Source organism: Fomitopsis serialis, assembly GCF_022376445.1.
Source record: "Fomitopsis serialis strain Sig1Antser10 chromosome Unknown B0H18scaffold_105, whole genome shotgun sequence".
NCBI classification, from domain to species: domain Eukaryota; kingdom Fungi; phylum Basidiomycota; class Agaricomycetes; order Polyporales; family Fomitopsidaceae; genus Fomitopsis; species Fomitopsis serialis.
In genome coordinates this window covers 83,239-107,871 of record NW_025955065.1, presented here as the reverse complement: position 1 = coordinate 107,871, position 24,633 = coordinate 83,239, and the positions used below count along the sequence as shown (strand labels likewise).

The 24,633-nt window shown below is 56.2% G+C and overlaps 2 protein-coding genes across 2 annotated transcripts; both read right to left on the bottom strand.

Annotated features, from left to right (window-relative positions):
• Positions 1-5,044: 5,044 nt before the first annotated feature.
• B0H18DRAFT_857741 (uncharacterized protein) lies at positions 5,045-5,296 on the bottom strand (the record flags this gene model as incomplete). The annotated part of the gene is made up of 1 exon (XM_048039672.1): positions 5,045-5,296. A coding segment is annotated over one exon (252 nt), but the record flags the coding sequence as incomplete, so codon positions are not given.
• Positions 5,297-6,083: 787 nt separating this feature from the next.
• On the bottom strand, positions 6,084-6,476 carry B0H18DRAFT_860974 (uncharacterized protein; the record flags this gene model as incomplete). Its single annotated transcript, XM_048039718.1, has 1 exon — positions 6,084-6,476. A coding segment is annotated over one exon (393 nt), but the record flags the coding sequence as incomplete, so codon positions are not given.
• Positions 6,477-24,633: the final 18,157 nt, after the last annotated feature.

The following is a 24,633-nucleotide window of genomic DNA, read 5'->3' as shown; positions in this document are numbered from 1 at the left end:
GTCCAACCCACCCGCCTTGCTCGTGTCCCCCGTACGTACGTCGCATCTTCATCCTGACTTAGTGCGTGCTGACGTAGCTCGCCCGTCGTCAGTGAAGATCGCGGCACACGACACACGGACACGTACCGCCACTCAACCCTCTCCAGCGCCGCCAGCTCAGGAGGCCATTCTGCGGGCTGCAGAGCAGTCAACCAAGTCGCACATACCGAGCTGGAAAGCGTCAAACGCGTGTCTCAGGCCACCCGTTCACGGACCCTGGCCGTACAGTAGCACACGGGTGCTAGACGCGACTGTGATCCGCATCGACGTGCGCGGCGCGTAGAGATGGCGAGATTGGGATCGAGAGAGGCGGCTGGCCACCCAAGTGCGACAGAGGGAACGTTGGGTGCAACTACGAAGTGGGAGTCGCGACGGGGACGTAGCTGGCGTACGATCAGACAGCGTCGTGCGTGCGCGTGAGCATTCGAGATGCTTACCCAGCTAATACGGTACCACGCGTGTCTTCACGCCATCCGTCCGTGCGCGTCCGTCCTCGCGTTGCTGGCCTGCCGATACGTAGAGCCCGTGCCGAGTGGTCGTCCGCTGGCCGAGTCGACGCTTCTGTGTGGGAGGTCGAGGCAGCGTCCAGGAAATTGAACGTTTGAACTGTGAAGGAAAGAGAAGGACGTGCGGTTGAGCGTGAGCCTCGGAAGTAACTCGGAAGTAAATTTAGCGTCCGCTGAGCGCCGCAGATTGCATCTTTACCGGACGTTTGCAGCTTTGGACCCTCCTTTTGGCCTCCTCGTCGGATTGTGCGTCTGCGCCATGCTCGACCGGTCATCATTCCTCCGCAGAACATCAACGGTAGACGCACCGCGGAGAATGCGGGGATTGTGGCACGCCATGCATGCGGACGTTGGTAAGTACTAGTATATGGAGGACATGCCAGTCACCAGTGGAGGGTGGAGGTCGGACGGGAGGCTGGACCCCGGTCGGCGGCGAGCGGAGCGACTCTCAATGACGTGAGTTGCGTCTCACAAGTACTCTCTCGGAGTCTATGGTGATTACGCAGATTTCCCGGGCACAAGCTCCGCGCAGGTAAGTAGTCCGCCTCGACCAATTGAGCTCGTGTACTTGGTCCTCACTCATCCTTGCCTACTTCTTGGCCATCGTCTCGTTGTACGCCTTCTTCACTGGTTGGTTGGTTGGTAATCCCGTTTATGGTCATTTGAGGGCGAAGCCCTATGTAGACTCTAACTATACACATGTACTATACTACTAAGTTCGAAGCGATTGTGTCTAACTAGTCATTGGCTCGGTGTATCTCCGTAGAGACCACTCTGCCAGTTGGGATGGATTATCGTAAGGGGCTATGATGTATGTACAGTAGAGTGATTAGTCCTTGTTGTATAGTCCATGTACAATGTATAGTGTTCGTTTGCGATGGTTCATAGTGGGGTATCGTGGATGCGCGCGTGTGAGGGGTAGTGGGTCATCAGTCGTCGTCCTCCTCGGCTGGTAGGTCAAGTCCTCCGAAGGTGCGGTCGAAGCGGCCAGTGGCATGTATGAAGCGGAAAAGTGGGCGGATGGTGTCGGCCTGCGAGAGCAGGTGTTTGAGCGAGTGGGCTTTGCTTCCAATCTCGCGTCGTAACCAGTCGCGTTGTGGCTTGTATTCCGGGCACTCAAGGAGGAAGTGGCGCACGGTCTCTCGGTGGGCTCGGCATGCGGGGCATCGTGCGGTGTCGGATCGGCGAATGCGATGGAGGTGGTAGTTGAGCGGCGCGTGTCCAGTACGTAGCTGGATGAGGAGGCTCGCATGGCGGCGAGGTAGAGGTGCGACAAGTTTGGAGAACTTTTTCGATGGCATGTCGGGGTCGATACGGGCCAGGGCCTCGAAACGAGGTGAGTCTTTCCATCTTTGGACAGCGGCTGCTTTGATTTGCTCGAGGAGATGTCTGCGGATCGCGGATATGCTGGACGGGAGTGTGGAGCGGAGGAACTCGGGGAGATCGCCTGGCGGGCTACTGTCGCCCCTTGCGGCTTTCTTGGCTTCCTCGTCTGCGCATTCATTGCCGTCAATTCCGCGGTGTCCTGGGACCCAGCGAAGTGTGAGCCGCGCGTCAGGGTGTGCATCATAGAAGGCACTGATAGATTGGTGTAGGGCGTCGAGGAGGTAGTGGCCGGGCTGGCGGGAGCGCGTTCGCGAGGCTCGGAGGCATGGCGTGTTGTCGGCAGCGCAGGATGTTTGGACGAGACGGTGTGCGAGTTGTGTGAGGAGTTCCATTCCCATGATGATCCCGACGATTTCGGCTTCGTACACTGTGTGTCGTGTCGCTGACCCGAGGTAGTATCTGAAGATGTGTAGTCGTGGGTCATTGGGGATGTAGAGGACTGCTGAGGCTCCTACTCCGCCGTCGATTTCAGAGCCGTCTGTGTAGACTGCCGGGATGTCCTTCGCCTGCCAGGTACGGTCCTCTTCTTCTGCCACATCTTTGTTGTCCGCAATCTCCGTTGCATGCCTCGGCATCCAGCCTGGAGGCTGCCGAGTCGCCTGGATGTGTTCGACATTTCGGCATCTGTCGAGCCGAAGGGCTTGAGTGAGCTCGTGGAGGGGGGACTTATGATGATTCACGGGGGTGCGCGCATCCTGGATTCTATCGTATAGTGGGTGGGAAGGTGGTAATGTAAGTAACCTAGTAGCAGCCTGTATCGTAACACGGTCAACAAGAAGGTCAAAGGGAAGTAGGTTCGCATGCGCGTCGAGTACGTCTGATGCCGTAGTTCGCATCGCACCTGTGATCAATAGCGCGGCTTGTCTCTGGACCCGTGATAGGCGTTGGACTGCGCCAACCGAGCCATGACGGCGTGATTTGCCTGGGATGTCGTAGGTGGGAGTGAGCCATATTTCCGCAGCATAGAGCATCCGTGGGACGAGGATAGAGAGGTAGAGTTGCTTGATGTACCGGAAAACAACGCCTTGGGTAGGTTTGGCGATGCGTCTGAAGAGGTTGAGCCACGTCGTCCCTTTGGCGAGTGCACGGGCAGTGTGTTCTTTCCATCGCAATTGTCGGTCGACGATGACACCGAGGTATTTGGTGAAGTTCGAGGCTGGGATGGTCTGCTGCGACAGTCGGAGGGCGGGACCCTCGTCGTCGCCTGCCGGGTCATGATTGAGCAGTGCGAGTTTGTTCATCTCGAACGCAGAGTGTCGGGTTGCTGACCAGTGGAGTGCGCTCTGGCCAGGGCGTTTGTCTTCCATGTATTGCCGAAGAAGCTGGTGCGTGCGACGGAAGGTCTTTCCTACTGCAGTGACAGCGACATCGTCGATGAAGCCGGAGGTCGTGACCCTCTTGATGTCTGATCGTAGGAGCGGCGAGTTGTAGATGTTGTACAGGTCACCCGAGTCGGCATCACCTTGGTTGATCCCTCTACGGAGGATGAATGGCTTGGACTGGTAATCATCAAAGAGGAGGACGGTAGTCCGTCCATCCATTTTACGTCGGTACCAGTCTACGAGGTCGTCTGGGATTCCCAAGTCACGCATATCGTGAAACAGTTGTTCTGGGCTCGCGCTGGGGAAGGCAGCTTTGACGTCGAGGAAGAGGGTGGAGGCTTTGAGGCCGTTCCGCCATGCGTCTTTGATGGTGGTGACTAGGAGCATGATCGCATCGGTGGCGCTGCGGCCGGGACGGCCACCAAAGTGGGTATTAGGGAGTAGGGATCTCGTCTCGAGTTCGAACTTCAGGGACTCGATGACACACGCAGATAAGATCTTCCCCATGCAGTTCATGAGGGCTATAGGGCGGTAGGATCCTGGGAGTTGGTAGTCATCTCGACCAGGTTTGCGAAGGACCACTGTCTTCGCTTCCTTCCAGGCAGCCGGGAAGTATTTCAATTCGAAGGTCGCGCGATAGAGTGGGCCAAGCAGCGGGATGAGGAGGTCGGCACAGTGGCGGTAGACGTCATTGGGTATACCATCTGGGCCTGGTGCGCGCCACGGCTTGAGTCTCTGAATAACATCGCGGATCTGTGCATCGGAGACAGGGCGAGTGGGGAAGTGAGGTGGAGGGTATTCGTGGGTAGGAGGGATGTCTGGAGGGGGGCATTCGGGAGGAAAGAAGGCGCCATAGAGGATTTGGCTCTTCTCTACATTTCCGGACACAGTGCCCGTACCATCTGGTTTCTTGAGATCTGGAATACGTGCCTGTCCACCGTCAGTAGCACCCATCTGTATGTATTTCCCTATCGTCCAGACTGTCTGCGACGTGGCAGACTCTAGCCAGGTTTCCCAGTGCTCCTTCTTTGTCGCTCGAATCACATCGATATATCGATTGCGTGCGGTTTTGTACTCTGCATGTGCAGGATGGGCAGGGTACTCACGGAGTATGAATGACTGTTTGTTGAGTCGTTGGACTTCTACGCGCTGCTTCTCGAGATCTTTCGTCCACCATCGCTTCGCATACCGTGACGGTTTAGTCTCTGGGATCTCTTGGCGCATGGTCTGTTGGATTGCATCTGTTAGGTCTTGGAGACGCTGGTCGAAGTCTTCAACTGTTGCGATTCGGGTGCAGGGAATGCTCCGCCTCGCTATCTCATGTTCAAGTGCTTTCCTAAAGGTATCCCAGTCAGTCATGCGAATATTGTACTTACTCGGTAGCACTGTCGCTGGCGTAGATAGGTCGAGGTGCAACTCGATAGGGAAGTGGTCAGTCAATGGTGGACGTAGGTCGGGGAAGACTGAACATGACAATACGGTGTTACCTAATTCGTGCGAGCCGAAGACGTTGTCCGGTCGAGTGAAGTTCTTGCTGTTGTTGGCTTGTAGGGTTGGCGTGCCAGCTGGGAGGAGCATCTCCATCTCGTGTTCGCCTAGCGAGTCGAGTAGGTGTTGCGCCGCATTGAGGTAGTGCTCTTCGAAGAGGTGGACGTTGCGTGGTTCATCCCATAGGGGGTGGTGTCGGTTGAAGTCCCCTATCCATAGTGCATGGCTGCCTGGGTGTCTGCGGTTGAGCGTCGTGGTGAGACGGGTGAGCATTCGTGTGTTGTTGTCGTGGGTCTGATCATTGTATACATTGAAAATATGGACTTTACCTTTCGACGTGTCGAGGGTTATCGCAGTTACATCTGGGTTGTCGGTGGGGATGCTTGTCCAAGCGTCAGTCGCAACCTTGCGATTGACAAGGATGACAGAGCGGGTTCGCCGAGTGGTGTCATGGTGGCATGATGGGTATATGACTCGCCAGTCTGGCGTCGCTCGTGTAAGTCGTAAGCCGTTTACGTTCGGTAGGCAAGGTTCCTGTATAAGAATGAGGTCATAGTGGTGAGTAGCAGAACGGATATTGCTGAGAAGGGCTAGTTGTCCGTCGAGTGATTTGTTGCAGTTGATGGAGAGTAGTCGCAAGTCGTGGAGCATTGGTCGCCGTGTGTTAGTCATGATCGTCAGCCCAGTTTGTCCCCCGAATGTTTTGCGCGGACGCAGGACGCGAGCCGAAGCGCATGTCGTCTAGGGTGGTCTGGCGAGCAGGATTCTGAGCCCGGGAATGAGCAGCGCGGGCCGCTTGGCTTGGGCGTCCGACTGGTGTGGTGTTCGCGTTGTTTGTGGGCTGCTCTGGACGTTGGCGTGAGGAGTTGCGGTCGCCTGAGTGGTGTCCATGGCGGCCCGTCGGGCGCCAGGGCTCATGGTCCCATCGGTCAGGTTGTGTCTGACGCTGGTACATCGGTGGGTATGCGGGATTCGGGTTGGTTGCCGGGGTTTCTTGGACGAGCTCCCAGGACGAGGGGTCGTCAGCAGTCGGGTAGTACCTGTACAGGCTCTCCTTGGAGCGTTCGAGCCTGCGTTTCCTCGCCGTCTCGAAGTGGGGGCACTTCCGGGACCACGCAGCGTGTCCATCCACGTCGCAGTTTACGCAGTGGAAGGACTTCGGGTCCTCGACTGTGCAGTCACGGGAGTCGTGCCCTAGGCCGCAGGTACCGCATACCTGCGGTTTCTTGCAGTCCTTAGCGTTGTGATCAGCTCCGACCTTCTGGCAACGGTGACAGCGACGGGGTTCTTGTTCCGGTTTTCGGGCATATACCTTTTTTCCTCGTATGATCATCCCATGCCGGATGGCATGGTTGGCAGCTCGCGGACAGTTGAACTTGAAGATCGCATGAGCAACTGTTTGGCGTTCGGTTCGACGTGCTTCGGGCTTGATCCATTTGGCACTGGTGAGTGCTCCACTCTCTATGTTACTGGCATTCGCATACTCGATGAGCGCGTAGGGGTCAGTAAGGTCACAATGGATAGGTACGAATTCGACGAAGACCGGGTACGATCGTTCTCGTACGGTGACGTTTTCGCCGCCCATGGTGGCAGCGAACATTTCTGCGGTGGTGATACGCCTGAGCCACCGTGCAGATTCGGCGGAGTTCATCTCGTAGATGACTCCTCCGTTGGGCATGATACGCGACGACTTGAAGTGCAGTCCCTCTGGGATTATGATGTCGCGCTCGCGCATCAGGTCTATGGCCACCTTGGCCTTCTCGAGTAGATCTCCCTCGGAGAGTGTGAGTCCCTCTGCATGTCGCGTGATAATTCCGTCCACTAAAACTTGCTTTTCTCGCAGTGTCTGCGTAGCAAGCGTCGACGCATGCGAGGTTGGGAGGGCATGGTTGATGACAGTGGCATATGTAGGGTTCCTGATCTCGCCAGGTTCTAGTATTCCCTCTGCGGCACGCTCGTCGGGACGACGTTCAGCGGCGTTCGATACACTGGTCTGCGCGGATGCGATGGTCTCGTCCGCCTTCTTAACTGTTTCCTCGAGCTTCGCTCGTAGACGCGAGGCGTCTTCAACAGTCTTAGATAGTTTGCTCACCTCGTTTACGATCCTGTTCGCCGTTCCAAACATCTCCTGTCCTGATTGCTCGCATCGCTCCACTAGGTCGTCGAGCCGTGAGTGTTGGTTTTCGTTCGCCTTCAGCGTGACGAGGAGGTCGTCTCGCACTTTACTTGCAATTTCGTTCGCAGTGATCAGCCGTGCGTAGGTTGCGAGAGCACGGAGGCCGTCGGTGACGAACGTTGAGTTGCTCTTGTGCGCTAGCAAAAGCAGTCCATTAGCAAGTGTTTCCGTATTCGGTTCTACTTCGTCAGGTACGAGAGACCATTGCGACAGGTATTTGATGGCCTGTTCGGTGTCAAACGGTCGTACGGTAGGATTGTCGCTCGCTGCTACTTGAGAGCTTCTGGTCGACATGCTGGGTGCCTTGGACGCCGGAGGCCGCGTCGTACTCGTTCTGTCTGTCGTCTTTGGTGTTGACTTCTTTCCATTGTCAGCCATGAGCAAGTAGGTCAATACGGAGTATGGATTGTTGAAAGTTGGGCAGTGTATGCCCTGCTAGAAGTCCACTTGTCTTCGGTCGTGCTTCCCGGTTGGCCTAATCGACCGTGGGAAAATCGCCGAAGGTGGTGGTACGAAGCCAAGGAGAGTCCCGCCTTCTTCACTGCAATGCATACGTCCCTCACTGCATCCGCCACTACCAATGCCCGCGGACTGAGAGTCCTGCGCTTATCCTCGCGCGAACGTCGACGTTCTCGTAGCGCATATCCACATCTCCATTACTCGTTCTCCGACATTTATCGACGAAATGAAGGCTGATTGGTGGACTGGCCGATGTTGCGGCTGCTGGGGTTTCTTTCTTCCAAGAGTGTCGCGAAGCTCGACGGCTTCGCCTCGCCCGTGTCTCCCCACACATGTCCATTGCCTCGCCCGCGTACCAGCCCGTGTACGCCTCCGAGTCGCCTCGTCGCAGCCGTATGCGGTGCACCCGCGCCCCGCGGCGAAGCCTGTCAACCGTCCATTCGGTGCGTTGTACGCGGGCAACGACCAGCATGTGGCGCATCCGGTCAACTTGGATGGGCTGCAGCAGGGCGCCGGACAGGAGAAGAGATGGCAAACTCGAGGATACGGTCCGTCGCGATATATCTGCAACACGTCATCCTGCCCATCATGATGTCTTTCTCTTCCCTGCAGATAGCCACCTCCGCCGCTGGCGGTGTTGGCTCCGGCGCCAGTGCTGCGATGGCACTGGCATCGTCGGTACTGTCTTTTCAGACCTCTCCGCTTCCGCGCTGCCAATACCGTCATGACGGTCGTTACTACTTCCTCGTCTGGCTGCCTTTTATATGCTGCCTTTTCTGTATTGACTGATGGGTGGGCTGTCGTACTCTGCAACGATGGCGGTCTGCATACATGCACTAGCAATGGGATGTTCGGTTGGCAAGTAGTAGAGTCCAATGGGGGTGCGCGTGCAATGGGCCGCCAAACATGAGGCGACCCAGCGATCCCTCTCGACGGAGGGATTGAGGTGAGCTGTCTCAGCTTTACGCCTGCGTCTGGGCGGCGTTAAGGATCGTCACACCCAAGTCACGCCTGGTGAGGTGTCCCGATTACAGGTCATTGCGCGTGGCCAACAGTTACTCGACACGCATTCAAGTTATGCTGTGTGAGTGCTTCTACTCAACTCACGTTAAATGAAGAACCCGTCTGTGATCCGCACAGCTCCCACCTCGAAGCAGATATCCGGCCGCCTTTGAATGCATGTGGTCATCGTAGATGCCTCGTGCGGGCGATGCAGCAGAGATATGGATGTGAAGACGTAGACAGATGTGTCTACATCCGAAGGCGGATGGGGAGGAGCCTCTCGCCAATAGGAGAAATGCGGTAACTGACATCTGTATCTGAACAGCTTCGAGGCTTCGTGGAATGACGAAGTTGAGTTTGAAGATGTGTATTGCGGGTGCAATGTCTGACATCCGGTTCTCTTCTTCTCATGTATCTGCGATGGTGAGCCGTGGGAGAGACTGCGGTCCTTCGCTGTGCAAGGATGAACGGCGACGACGCTGTGCAAGGCAAGCATCGTGGGTACAACAGATGCCAGTGAAAAAGTTCTGGACAACGGTACGCTATAGCTCCCGACCTACATAGGCTGCGGTGTATTCGAAGGTGAGTTCTGTGGACTTCTGGTCATCTGCTGTCCTTTGGAACCTCGGAAGCTGACCCTCGAGTGGCCCAGATAGATGGGTGAACGCCTCATTTCCGGGCAGGCAAACATCGGGGTGCATCGACGATGATCCATTCGTGCGAGCATTGCAGGCAAGACGGTGTGGCACTGCTTGTCAGTGGACGGATAACGTTCCTCAGATCGTATGTGATCATATACGTGATCTATCTATATTGCAAGACCGATGCTCTTTTGCTGGGTAGTCATGAATGCTGTGGAGCACTCGAGCTTCGTGAAGTTGCGAGCTCATGGCGGGTCCGCGCGATGTACGAGTCTACGACAAAGCACGCGTTGAGCTAGTTCGTGGGTTCTCTTAACACAGGTGCGATGGTGAGCTCGTTTCAGATTTGGCTGTATCGTGTCAGTCTGCATCGACCGAACAGATGCACGCCGCACGAGCGTCACTGCCATGCTTCAGAAAATCCGGCGAGAACCCCCGATCACGGTACCGCCTTCGTCTTCGAGCTCCATGTCCATTTCGCGAGACGTTTTGATCCAAAATGATTTCATTCGCAGCACGGTGTGAGCACAGTCGATGCTTGGAGAGTGGCATATTACAAGTTCCCGTCTCGCGGAACCTCCTGCCGGTCGATCTTCGTGTTGCGGTCGTCGGTCTCAACAACCTGTCTCGACGTCGGCCACCGACACCAAGCCAGCGAGCCAAGATCGCGTTGGAGATCGTCGGCCCCAGCCCGCCCTCTCGCCCCAACCTCAACAGAAGCGATCCCACCCCGGTCTGGCACCCTCTGCTCAATCACCGCTCGACCTGCCGACGTTGTTGCTCAGCACCCACACGAGGCACGCGATGACGGTCGCGTGGTCGTCCGTGATACAACTTAGTCGCTATCCTCTGAGTGCCTCGTCGGCGCATGAGGAACTGCTCGTGGTACCCTTGACTGATCTCGAGCTTGACGAGGGACGCGCCTTGACGGGATCGACTGCTATACAATACACGGATGCAACAGAGATATAGTCAGTCTTCCTGCTCTGCCAGCGAAAATGATAGTGCGTACCTCGGACGGGTCCATGACGGCGTCGGATGTTGATCAATCTAGCATAGAGAGATGCAACGGGGCCGAGAGAGCGAGAGGACTATGGCAGGGCGGGGTGAACAGCAGCTGCGTGTAGGGGACTCAGACGCACGGCTTCACGTAACTTAGCTCGGGGTGTAGGACACGCAACGACGTGCAGGGCCCGGGGCTGTACACAGAAGCCCTCCACCGTAAAGCGCCGCATCGCATATTTCCGACGCGATCGAGGACGTATACCACCGAGTCGCTGCGGCCTGTGCACGTGCTCTAATGGACAGATACACCGCTCAGGCTGTCAGGCTGAGCCTGATCATGACCGCAGGGCGCTTGTTCCGCACGCGCCTCGACCTTTCTTCCGACGGCCACGACTTGTGTTCTCGACAGAGCTGACGACCTACTGCACCATGTTTGACATATGCGACGGCGTGCGTCTCCTAGTCAAGACGACCGCTGGACCTAGACGAAGCGACAGACACTCTACCATCATAGGTTAGTACTTACTGGAGGAGGTACTAGCATCTGCGAAGCGCCTAACTTGAAGATCACATCTTTACCAGTCGTCCGATGCTGTGCGCGATCAAGTCTGCGCTATCCTCGACTACTCATGCAAGCTGTTCTGCAGTACATCCTCGAGCCACGCACGTAGAGCGCCGAGGTTATCGCACGCCGCGCACCATCGGTCATGTCGGAATGTCGGAATGCAGGGGAGATGGCCTCCCGCCCTTCGTTGTACATAACCCCCGGCGCCCGCACTATGGCCATTGCTACTCACCAAGATCCGCTGATACCATCGTCAGTTATGGAGCAAACTAGTTGGAAAGTGAAGTAAAACTTGCTTTTCTCCGCAGCTGTACGATGAGTCTTCGTCCACACTTGATCATCTTCCACTGTTCAACTTGAAGGTGCTTTGATCTCGACGGACTCGCCAAGTTCCGTGTTTTCTACAGAGGAATCTATGCCCCAAAAGTAGTTGCATTTACAGCATGCACTTTATACAAGGTGCAATCACTGTCTGTATGGTGGTAGGACATGCCAGTGCGGAGCCTGTATGGCCGCATATGGATCAGACCTCGCGCCCTTCATTTCGCAGGAAGATCGCCGCACCAGGATTTGACATAGGTGTCCTATTTGGGCGTGTATCGCCGCACCAGGATCGGACATATCGGCGCCTTGTCTGGAGTCCTATGATCCCCTCCTCCACGATGAATCACCATTGGTAAGTACATGAAGCTCTACCACCTGATACTCAGATATCAATCTGAGCTTCTCAATTGCACCATTGATACGACACCGCAGAAGAGATGGGTTCTCCGTCGAGGTGCCTCATTGGTACCTACTTTGCCCGAGTCGTGGTAAGTTACAACTGGGCCAGTTCAGGTGGCGGGTCGTTAGTTGTGATTGGTGATAGCGGTAAACAAAGTCCACGTATCATAAAGCTTGGACATCGTGTCTCTGTGTATGCGATGTCCAAGTCAGATACGGCGAAGCTGCGCCCTTGGACTGTTCAGTTTGCTGCAACCTCAACCATTCTGCCGAGTACTATGTCTATATTACAACTCAATTTGAACCCTACGATGGGCAGTGTGTTAATTGGCGCACTTTTCTCCGCATTGTGAGTTTTTCCCTGGTACTGCCTCGCCCTGAGGGACCCGAACTGATTCATTGCACCGGCGGCAGGTTCTACGGCTCGACATTGGCTCAAGTCGCGTATTACTCTTGGCACTATCTGCGCCGCGACAGACTACTCGTGAAGACACTCGTGCGTTCTGTGTTTGTCACGACGCAGTATAGCTCTGATTTTTGGCGGATCATTCAGGTGTTCTGCACATTGTTGGTGCGAGGGTTTGACGCTCGGTAGCATGGGACTGACTACTAGGTCGACAAGGACGCTCGACACGGTCATAACCATCTCGGACGTCGGTGTATGTGGCCTCCAGATATCTTAATTTCCTCCTTATGCTGAGCGAGGTTGATCATATGGCAGATTGTATGGTCCTATGTTGTTCAGGGCCACGCGCAGCTACTTGCCCTTACCGTCGTGCCGAAGTACTTTTGATCTGCTCGCATCGCCTGCTTTCTTCTAACGCAGAGTTCTCTAGAATTTTTGCAGTGAGTTTTGTAGACTTCTCGTTGGAGGCTCAGCCGTCGAATATCAATGACATAGGTGCAATATGCGATGCTGGTGCGGATATCCTTCTCTCGAACAATTGAGCAAACATAATACACGACTGATAACTTGAATCCGATCAGCGCGCGACTATATGCGTTGTTCAAATGTATCCAAATCCACCGGCTCTAGCACTGCTACGTGAATTCTGATCCATATCACGATATGTAGCTTCTATATCCACGGAATTTGGCGACGTGGGTCTAATCCTGCATCTGGTGGCTAATGCTGAACCCTCTACGTTTGTCAGTATTTGGGCAGTCCAGATCAACGTATAACTTAATGCGACTGACAGTGACTATCCCCCCCGTGAGCGCACTTCTCCATTCATCGGAACGCTGCATGCTGACATGGACATGCCTGAGATAGATGGTACTGTCTCTACTGGCTTTCAGTGAGTTATATGTCGGGAAGATCATGATCGCTTGACTGTACGGTGACCACGCACGATGCTAGTATCCGGCCTCGGTGAGATGGCATAATCCATAGCAGATCGCCGCGGCGCTGACTACTCCTTCGCCATTGACAGTGGGAGTCTACGATACTGCGTAAGCAGAGCTGTGGGTCACGAATGGCCGCACATTGACTTGTTCCAGTACGCACGGCTGGATTATCTCAAATACTCTTCGCCCAGACGTGGTAAGCCTCTAGGCCAAGTACGATGAACTGATTTGAGACGACAGACACGCAGGTACCGAGCGCCATAAACAATTGTGCCGCTGCAGGAGCGGACGTATGTATATGCATTGCCCTCTGCTGGATGTTGCGCAGCAGGATGACGGGCTTCAAAAAGTGTGTAATTTCTCTGCATTTCGATCCGTACCGGGCTGACATGTGCGCCTGAAGCACCGACAATGTCATCCGGACACTTACAGTCTACATCGTCAACCGCGGGATCCTCACGACGTGCGTTTTGCCGATCCCACTGGACCATCTCGCTGACTCCAGACTGATCGCCTTCAAGCGTGATACAGATCGTAAATCTAGGAATGGTTCGTCTTTATGTTCGACACTTGGTCAGCGCCCAGAGCTAGAGATCAACGCCGTGTCAGTTCCTGTCGTCTATCGCACCCAGCACGTTGACGTGGTTCATCTTCAACTGTGCGGGGGTCAAGAGTACGCCACAGCATGTCTACTCTGATGCCTGAACTCACCGAATTTCTCTCACAGTGTATGTTAACTCGATGATGGCCGTGTAAGCAACAACCATGGGCTTCCATCGTCTGCGCTAACTTGCACCTTATTCACACTTCCTTCAGCCTGAATGCTCGCCAACACCTGCAGTCCGGCAGTGACGAGGTGTCCTACGTATCCGGCTTCACAGAAGGCACGGCTAACTTGAAGATTGGCGCTAGGAAGGTTACAGCCACGGATCCGGAGACTGTTTGCTTGGATACGTACTGCGGATGATAGTCTGTCTCGCTATCCTTAGTCGAGACTTCCTGACTCGTGGTGTCGTGGTGTTGCCGCTCTTGTAAGTTGAGGACGCCCGAGTCTGTGCTTCAGTGCCAGTGTACGCTGTTTCCACAACCACTGTGGCTCTAATGCTCTGTAATTATATTTTCCGGAAGTACTGACAAGATGATGCTTGCAGTAGCGCTGTTCTGAAGCAGCCGGTGTCTCGATGAATCTGTTGGAGCATACGGTCAGGGACGAGCTCGCAAGCTCGGCCGCGATAGTACCTGGCCGAGAATGGATAAGGGGAGGGGTATATAAAGGGTAGAAAGTCGTGTACCTACCTCACGCGATTGCCCTTCGGGCATCGTCTGCGCCCGGGACACTCGCGCTGATCGACCGCCGTTACGCTTGTTCTCACAGAATCGACGGCGGAGAACGCATTTGGAAGGATTAAAGGTCGCCGGATGGCACTCGGTCATAAATGCGGTGCGGTGCGGAGGTAAATTAAGGAGCTTGAACCAGTGTGAAGGGAAGGAGATGGTCTGACGTCAGGAACTCGTCGAGCCGCGGAACTAAATTTAGCATCCGCGAAGCGCCCCAGATTGCATCTCTACCGGTCGACTGCGGTTGTACCCGACCAGTCGCGTCATTGCTCCTCCAGACCACTGGCGAGCCACGTCAAAACAGGACCATTAATGAATGTCATCTCGTGTCGCGCACAGCTAGGGACAATTCTTCGAATTCCTTTTGACGGCATATAAGCCGTCGACGGGTACTTATCTATCCGTCCTACGAGTCGCTGAATACTTGGCATAATAGGGTAATAAACGGGTGGGTATTGGCAACGTACGGTGCGTTAGTCGATAATGAACAACCATTGACACCGTCAGAAGCTGTCCGAAGGGAGTGGTAAGGTCCTGTATGTACAAAATCCGGGGGCGTGTGCGCAGACATCGCAATGGCGAGGACACAAAATGATGATACTGCGGGAAACGAGGATCGCACCTCAATCTGCGTCCGGACAGCGTTCGTCGCGAGCTTCCCCGTACCTCCCGAGACAACACATCGTGTAGGACCTCGAGTCGGACGTAGCGTCGGTCTTGAGGACAGGGGGTCTGTCGCAAACGACGCATCGGGTCTCTGAGGCACTTCATGACGGGGGGATGTGAACAGCCAGCACGCTAAACCAAGAGGTGAAACGTACCGCGCTTTTCGGGTCTCCTCGATCGACGGATCGCCTTGAGTTGGGCTATCTAGTCTGCGGGTTCTGCAGCATCGCGTTCGATGATGGCTGACCTCCGGTTATCGCGGCGTGGAGGGTACTGATGGGGTTGATCTTTGAGGATGACACCTACACAGTAGACAAACCGAGAACTGCGCGTACTGAACAATGATCAGACGAAACCGCATAAGACTGAACACGATACGGCAGCCTGCGCGGGTAGGACTACAGGGTAGCAGATAAGCACACGCTACGGTTGCATGTGTTCAACGACGGGGACACCGAACATCGTAGCATTGTGCGCTATCGACAGATTGGACTCACCATACCAGATACTGTTCATCCTGGGGACCGACGCCGAGTACGACCGCCGTGGGGACCGGGTCAGCTGTATGCACCGGTCTTGGAGGCGCGAGTGTACACCGTGATTCTACATGATGCAGCGGGGCTCGCCGTGACTGCGGTGAAGATTACTGAATGGATCATGCGCGTGAGCCGGAAGCGACCTCCGTGCGCATAAGCTCATTTTTGGTTAGTATGATTCGCGAACAGAGCATGTTGTCGCAACAGGTGTATGAATCAGTGGGCCGCCGTGGATGGAAGAGCATGTAGTCGGGAGAAAGGAACGTGGATTGCTCGCAGCCTGTGTTGTGGTACCGGCGGAACGGCTGCACTGGGATGCTCGAGCAATACCACGTCCGATCGCGCACGGGGCTCGGCAGACTGAGGCGGAATCCACTCCGTCACAGTGGCTCTTGACCGACACTCTGCCTCGAATGACGGACGTCCCTGTCGACCCGCCGCCGGACAGACGCACTTGAGTCGAGTGCGTACTCTGTGACACGAAGCTTCGCGAAGGTCGACGAGGCAGCGGGTGATTATGGCGATACCGGGCGCGAGAGGAGCAGAGAGTGAGTCAGATATGAAGGCGAGGCATGATTCCGGACAACCTATCAGAGGCATACGTCCGGATTTGAACTAGCTTTGCTGGCACGTATGCCTGTCGTCACGTCCCGGCTCACGCTATGGTCTGTTGGACGCTAGAGAGAGGCTGTACTCACCCGTAATCACTGCCCGGGCCGCCCACTACCAGTGAGTCACTAGAGGGGCAACGAGCGAAGGCACGCAAGCGGCTTCGCCCACGGTACTCGACAGTCAACTTCAGGAGGTTACTCCAGCAAAGGACCTGATAATGCCTACTTCAGGTAGTCGAGAGACTCGTGAGTATGCTCATAGCAAGCCGGATGGACAAGAGCGCACGGATGCCTGGGGGTCGCACGCCGGCAGGACTGATGCCGTTCAGCGGTCGACATTCCTGGGAGGGCGGATGCGAGAACTTGAACCAGCCAGGGACGAAGGGTGTCATAGCGGGAGATCTTCAAGTTGTATCCATGAGCGGAAGCGTGCGCGGGTATGCGCAGAGTATTGGTGAGTAGCCGGGGAGGAATGCAGCAGAGGCGGAGCTCTTGAGGTGGGTGCCTTAGGAGAGGCTACGTGAACGGCGACTGCCAGCGTAGCACGGCGAGGAGAAGAAGATGCGCGATGGTTCGAACGTTCTCGCTGAGGCTCGCTGCCGTCAGTGGAAGGGAACGAGGGTGTGCGACGCGCCCAAAACGCGCCTCGGACGATTGTCGGAGACGGCGGGCGGGCGGGCCGGAAACAGCGCCCTCGACGAGCTCAGTTGGCGCCGGGCGACATTGCCGTCTACTCCTTCCCGACCTTCAATCGATATTACAGCCTGGGCTACACACGCATCTCCCGGGTCGCACGAAGGAGCACGGCGTCGCCACAATGTACAACACGGGCGCATGACGGGCGGGACGCTGGGCTCAGCTGACGTCACAGCCTCGGGGTACAGCGCAGTCTGCCTTGGACCCCAAGCCTCCCCGCCTTCGTGCGCATACACACCGGTGGAACCCCTAGTCTAGGTGGTCCAAGTCGAGGAGTCGGATGACGTCGCTTGAGCTCCCACCGCCAGTGACTCTGCTCGAGGCCTCTTGGCGGCGGTACGTTCTGTCTCGTTCGTCTACGGTTTGCGTCGTCCTGCTTCATTACAGATCCCTTACCTTTTACATGCTCACTTCACGCTCTATTCTTCTATGTCAATTCATCCGAGAGCGCCGCCCAGCATCCGCCTCCTCGGCTGAACCGGCTGCACGCTCGACAGTCGCGTCAAGTGGTACCGCGTCGAAGGCGGAGCCCTTCCGCGAGGCGTCCATGCATGAGTGTATCAGTTAAGACGGGAAGGCTGCGACTCGCCGCATGCGAGGCTTGTGAGAGCAGGAGGTGGTGATGACCGAGGAACGAGACTACGGTATGTACTAAAGCTTACCTAGTCTACACAGATGCTGGTGCACCAGTGACCGAGGCAGGTCCGTCAACCCGGCGCGACGTACGAGCAATGTTGCTGTCGCAGGGTAGCACAGAAGACTGCGCATATTGTCTAGTGGCCGCGGCGGCACAAATTGTAATGGTCGTCGCGAAATATGTTCAGAACTCACAATATACTTATACCCCACTTATATCCGCCCTCGCTTGTCGCACACCGCTCGACGGGACGTGGCGCGTTATGTTGATACGCGATAGTCCAATAGCGGTTCCAAGCAGACGTACAGGAGGCGAGTTGTACCGAACAAATAGTACACGACATGATACAGACGCTGGACAGCAACACCCCGTTCGCGGAAGCTCCAGGCGTTCCGGTCGGTGAACACAAGTGTATCGTACACACAGTCAGTGAACCCGTTCGTATCGAGACTCCGAGACCATAGCTTACACAAACATCACAAACAGCTATACCGAGAACCAGAGTACATACACGAGAGATCAGCCCATCGCAGCCTCAGAAATCGTTCGTGCACCGAGAGGTTCATCCATCACCGTCACGGTTCGTCAAAAGTCGGCGCATGCTGTCCGCCTGCAGTGAGCGTCAGCATTCGGCGGTGATGGTCTATCCAGCAACGTACGACGTACACCGTGACGTCAATGCCACCACCCTCCGTCCTCCGAATCAGCCGTCGTTCGGACTCTGGCTGCATGGCTCGCAGTGCGACGCGGACAGTTGCGTAGGTGTGTCGCCCGGTGAAGCTAGTCCCTCCTGACTCGGACGCGCGTCGCCGCCTTGACTTTCATCTGCGTGCTCGGACGCGCCTACGAGTCCGCCCTGACGACCTTCGTCGGCGTCCGCGCCGTCCTCAGCTACTCCGCGTGCGGCACCCGAGTCGTCTGCGTGCGGGTCTTCGTAGTCTAGAGACTGCACTGACCCAGCCTGGGCCGCGTCCTGCCCTTGCGGCGGTTCGTCGGCCGTCGTCGCGGTCACCGGCGGGGCCCCGCTGACGGCTGTCGGTGCGGCGTCCGTAGCACCGGGTGCATCTTGTGTTGCGTTCGTATCAGCCCCAGCGGCCCCCTTCTCAGCGTCCGGTTCCTGCGCTGCAGTCCCTATGAATTTTCGCCAGACACCACGGCTATAGAGAGGGGATCAGCGAACGTGGGACGAGTACCAGATTCACCACTTACATAAACTGCGTTATAGATCGCTTGATACTGTCCATGCGCGACTCCGGCGGCTCCTGCTCGTCCACAGCTTCCGATGTAGGCTCTGGGCCAGCCGCCTGCGGGGAGTCGACGCGTTGATCGCCTTCGCTCTGGGGCTCATCTGGAGCGCATTCGAGCCTTCCTTCCGAGTCCCTGTTGCAAGTGTCAGTGTGTCTTTGACATCCTGAGCGGCGAAGATGACTGACCAATCTTTCGGGTCTATCCCTTGTTCTTGTTCTAGGCGCCGTTGTGCCCACCGCACGTAATATTGCAAGTAAACGCGGAACCCTTGGACCGTCCCTGGTGGCGTCCAATCATTGTATTCCAGCAGCCACTGGAGTCGCCGCGCGATGTGATTGGTGGACATCATGGTGCTCCGGCGAATCTCCGACTCCGAGTCGGTCGTACTCCAGGACGCATAGATGTCGCCACGCCAGACCATGCGAGACAACACCCAATCGAGTCTGTATACGGCCGCGGGAGGGAGGTCTTGCACAGCGTCTCGCAGCTCCTTGCGGCGGAGGGTAGCCAAGTGCTCGTCGAATCGGCGGAGCATGTCGGCCATGTAAGCTCCCCTCGACGGCTCGGCTGGCAATGCGTGCCTGTTTTCGACGGATAACATGCATATGGCCAGAACGGTTGTCGTGATTTGGATGGTGGATACAGGGTCATGGGTTTCGTATACCGCCGTGAGTGCAGTCTGTATGCATTCCCAGTCTATGTCGAACTTCAGCTTATGCCCCTTGCGATTGAAGCAGATGTTTGACTTACTTTCAACATCGCGCAGTCGATATAGCTCGGTTCGCCGTGCACAGTCGTATGTTCTCGCCTCCTGAATCCTGAAATACAGCCAGTACATCCTGTCCTCCGCGAGGAAGTCGACTGGTACATAAATATTTTGTACAATATGCAATGTGGCTCTTCGTTTTACCGTGGACAGTTGATCACCGCGTAAATGCTGAAACAAAGTCATGCAGGCCTTGGTTCCATCGGCGAGAGGCATAGCGCGGATAAGTCCAGCTAAGCAACGGTTTGAGTCCAAGTCAAGAGGGCTGTCGTCAAGTTCTGTATGCGCGCCAGTGAATGTCTCCAGCACCATTCGACCTATCAAAGCCGTAGAGGTGCTGTCCAAGCCATCAGATTGCAGTTGACTACCAGATGCCGATGCAGAGAGCCCGGATGCCTGTGAACGCGGATCCTGTCGTTTTGACAAGGCGTCGAAAATAGTTTGGCCGATCCCCGTCACGTTTTCGATTGCTCGGGCGATAGGCATCGCACGCACGCATGTTGCCATCGCGCGAAGGACGTCTGTGTCGTCTGCAATGGAATAAATGTCCATTAATAGGGACTTTGCTTCGCTGCGGGTGGTCCAGTCACCCAGACATGACTGTTCATGTGCCAGCCAGTCAGATGCGTCCATCAATGTACGCACGTACGATCGACGCCGAGAGAGGGAATCACGAATCCCCTTTATCCGCCTGTAAATGCGAGCTACGCAATCGGACCGAGACTGAGTCAGAGAAATAATCCAGTCGTCGACTCGGTCGACGAAGAGGAAGATAGTCCGACACAACTGCAGGAGGACCCAGTAAATCCCCAGCCACATGGGTTTGCAGGCCTTGCGGATCCACCATGCTTGGGGAGACTTATAGGCACTGTAATCGACCAATGCAGGTGACACGGAGGTGAAAGCTAGAAAGAGAAGCAAGGCGCCGACGAAGACCGTGCTCGGGACGGCGATGTCGAAGCCAAGCTCCCAGAGGTAGCCCACAACCCCGACGAGGAAGAGGACAAGGGCCACCTGCAGGAGAAACGGAAGGATGCTGACCATGCGCTCCACTTGCCACTTGTCCATCGCATGCCTACGGAGCTGCCACGTCCAAGCCTTCTGGGCAGCGTCTTGCAGCCCAGCTTTCTCCGTCGCGTGGAAGTTCAGCCATTGGTTCACGGCTAAACCGACGGATGCCGCACTGAGACTGAAGACCAGGGCGACGAACCACAGCGCGGCGATCCAACGGGGCGCAGCAGATGGTGAGGAGATGCTTGTAGATGAAGTGTTCGTGAGAACCGTCGGCACCGGAACCGAGGCGCTCGCGACCGCATCGGTGGCCATGTTACCGAGTTGTGCTGCTATGCGCTCCAGGATGGCCGTGTTGGGGTCAGGTGCCGGCAGCAGAACGGAATATAATTGAACCACGAAAGCGGTGAGGACGGCGGAAAACAAGCCGGCCTACAAGGGAAGCATCTCTCAGTTGCTCTTCGCGCGCGCTTGGTCAGCGGTGTGAACATGACTCACAAAGACGAGGAGCGTATTGATTTCATTCCGCCATCGATCTGCACGGTCCTTTTCATAGGCCCACGCTGTATCCGCCAGTTTCAACCAAGCTTCTGGTGCATCTGTTGGGTTCCGTGGCTTCATGAACTTCTCGAGTGCGCTGAAAACCTTTTCAAGATCTGACTGCGCTATTCCCTGTGCTGGAGGGTCTCCTGATGGCGGATTCTCTGCCCCATCCGTTCGCTCATGCGGGTCCTGATGACGCATATCAGACTAAGATTATTTCACGCATAAGAGACTGTTCGATGTTCGTACTCACCTGATTCGGAGGTCTGGATGCGGAGTCGCGAGGCACTGGGAACTCTCCCGCACTAGTACCCGTAACGGCCGGGTTCGATGACTGTGCATACAAGTGAGCAATCCGATGATCCTCCCTTCAATTTCGCATATACTCACTGACGGTCCGGGCCCATCGCCTCCGCTAGAGCCTAAGCTCGTTGAACCGACGGCGGTGGTCGGCGACGGCGTCGCGTTGGGTCCGGGAGTCGTTGTGTTCTCTTGGACGCCCTGGTTCAGTGAGATCGCGGCATTAGCCGACGGTTCCTACACAATCCACAGATACAACAGAGATGTGATCAGTTGTCTGCCGCGCCAGTGAAAACGACGATGCGTACCTCGGGTAGGCTCATAACGGCGTTGTATGGCGATTGGTCTGGCGGCGAGAGGTGCGAATGGGCAGACTTGGAGAGCGAAAGCACGACGGACAAGATGGTACCGTATGGCTGACTCAGTCGCGCAACCTCACGTAGATCAGGGCGATTGACAGAGGTCCCAGAGGAGGATGCCGAGATAGTACTGGCTATCGGACGTTGAAAAGGCGAGGATGTATGTCGTCGAGGTGGTGCTGAACGGAACCCGCCGAGCCTCGAGTCTGCAAGGTTTGGACGCTCACAGATTGACATGGGAGGGAAGGTGTATGCCATTGGCTGTGCGATAACGTTGTAACGCTGGTACGTGTTGCACGCTTCCGGCAGCACATTGTACCTAAGTTACAGGGCAGCCACGATTGGACGAGACGTACCCGGGTCGTTCAGAAGCGTACGTGTGGTGTCCATGAGCAGCCGCCGAGGCGCTGCACCGGAGCCGCATGCCTTTGGACACTCGCATGCAAATGTCCGAGGTGGCAATGGGCTGCAGCTGCATGCGATGTTGTCGAGCATGACAACATCGAAAGATTACTGTCGAAACGGTGTTGTAGAAGTTGTCAATTGTGTCACTGATCGTATGGCATATGCACTACATCTCAATATTGAGGTTCATGCGCAGCCGGCCTTTGCGCTTGCATGCAGGCGCAAAGCCGTGTCGAAGTTGCATCGGCTTGGCACGCAAAGGCAGTACCTACTCACATCCGCCGCGGCCGCGGCTGTCGCCCCAATTGCATTCAGTGTGCGACTGGCAACCACAATATGAACCTTGGTAGGGGCTTCCATGGTGCGTGTCGTCCGCCTTGGACGTCCATTGACAGATAGTGAGCGCCTCCGAGTTCATCAGACGACGCGCCACTGGGCCCTGACGCATAGAAAGTACCTAACTCATATTAGCAGTTTCGCCGACCTCGAGGTAAGTGCTCCACATACTCACAAAGTGTACGTTCTCTGGCCGCTGAATCGCTCGCTTAGGGATCGCGGACGTGAGTGGGAGATCTGCACTATGTCGGGAGCCACTCACGTCGAGCAGACTCATCCGTGTCTTTGTTTTGTTAACCAAAACCCCGAGTGTGGCCCGGAGCTCGTGTCAAGGGTCTGCGTCGTCCACTTATTGAGTCCGTAAGCAGGGATTGGGTGGGTAGAATGAGCGGCGACAGCGGGCGCGCGATGTCCCGCTCAAGGGCCTCCTGCGCGAGACTCCGAAAGAGGCAAGCAGCTTAGTACCCCCAAGCAGACGTAGACAATTCCTTCAACCTTCGTGCCTCAGGATATGAGCAGCTATACTTACGCGCGAGTTCGGATGAAATACACGTACCGCGAGGCAAGGACAGATTTGAGCCCAGGAGTGACTCGGGAGCTTTTACCTACTGTATTCACCAGTGTCTGGAATCGTCAGAGGACGACGGCGTCGACCACCTAATAGCATCCATGCTCGAAGCGAGAGGACGATATCGTCGCGGTGACGGTCAAGAGAGGCTGTCCGCGAATTGGCGCTCGTATCGCGCACCCACACGCAGTCGTTGTTGCTTCCGCCCACAACCTCGTGTTCTCGACAGACCTGCTTCCCCGTATCTGACATATTCGACCGTCTCTGCTAGTCAACATCGACCTATGCGACCGTCCTCCCCCATTCAAAGGGGTCGTGTTTGGAGGAGGCCTACGGAGACTAGCTTCGATCCTCCGACCTCGCCCCTCGCTCCTCGTCAGAGGGCACGTCTGCGTTGCGCTCGGCCAGCCATTGCTCCTCTGCAGAAGACGGATGGGATGCGCGTCATAGACAAGTACTTGGATTATGACGCGCCGTGAAAGTGGGCGTGGGCCCATGAAGGACATCGCATCGCAATGACAGGGAGTGCAGTGGAAGGTCGAGGGCGGACGAGGAGGGGCTGGACCCTAGTGAGTGGAGCGGCGCGCAATGACGGGAGTTGTTTTGCTCACCGTCCACTCTCACCGTGCTCATAGAGCTATGATAAAGCTCTAATGAATCAATAGATCCCGTAGGTGTCGCCACGGCCTGTCGTCGACTTCCGCGGACAACAACGCGCATACATGCGATCGCCGCTCGCTCATGGTACGCGACACGACGGTCCCCATTGCTTCGTGGTCTCGAGCTGGGCAGCAGCTGGAGTCGCCTTGACTGAACGTGCAAGGCACCGAGCAATAAAAACAGGTCGCGGCCGGCGAGGTCGGGAGTGGTACCGAGGCAGGGAGCGTCGCTGCAGGAGCCAAGTTGTCCGGATTGGAAGGGCGGAAGTAGTGCTGCGCGCAGTCACGACACGTCCTGGCATGGTTGCGCGCGCGCATCCCAATGCTACGACGCTCAACGCCCTGTTCTCAAACAGAGACATAGACATCCCCACTCAGCAACGTCTCCATATCTCACCCGAAGTACCCGTCTCGGAGCCGTCATCTCTGGACATTCTCTCAACACTCACGGCAACAACCGCATGCCGATCTTCTTCAGTGCGCTCCTACAGTATCTGGAAGCCCGCTGTTCCTCGCGTCTCGCTCGTGGATTCGCTTTCGTCGTTGAGGGCAAGGGTCTCGGTTCGCACTCTCCTTCTCATTCGCCGACTGCGTAACTCTCATTGTCGCAGTACCTCTTTGTTGCCGCGCAATTCAACGTCGGTGACTTCATTCCATCCGGTCACCCAGAGTTCTTCTCAACAAATATATAGGTCAGGGTACGAGCCTGGTTACAGGAGGACTCGAGTACGTACTAGTGTCTGTACATAGTACTGTCGTTTGTAGTCTGCAACCAATCGAGGACGTGCTCGCTACTTGAGTAAGCAGCGAGTCGGATCGGCCTGAGCGTCGCTCACCGGGTAGTTCCCATGGCAGAGTATATGCAGGGTCTGCGTTGGGCTCGTCTCAAGGACACCGGGTCAGGATGAATGAGAGTCGATCGCTCGGTTCAGGAGACCGACTCGTCCACTTAAGCAGGGTAACCTCCTGCGACGTCCGGTGCACGATCCAGCATGGCGCGGGCACGAGGAGACCGGGGAACCCGTGAATACAGCCGGGGAGGCGCGGGTTGGCGTATAGATCGCGCGGTTGAGCGAGCCCAGGGGCGCCAGGTCGGTGCGAGCGACCAATCTAGACATGGACGTCGCGTCGTCCAGCGCCTCGATGCTGATTCAGAATGCGGATGCCCTTTGGGCGACGCCGTGCTGTATGACTTGACGACGAATCTGCCGACCATCGCGCAATGGCGCGTGTCCCGGTACGTGGCGGGCCTCGCTGCGTCCGATAGCTCGTCAGCCTCGGTGCACTGACAGGCA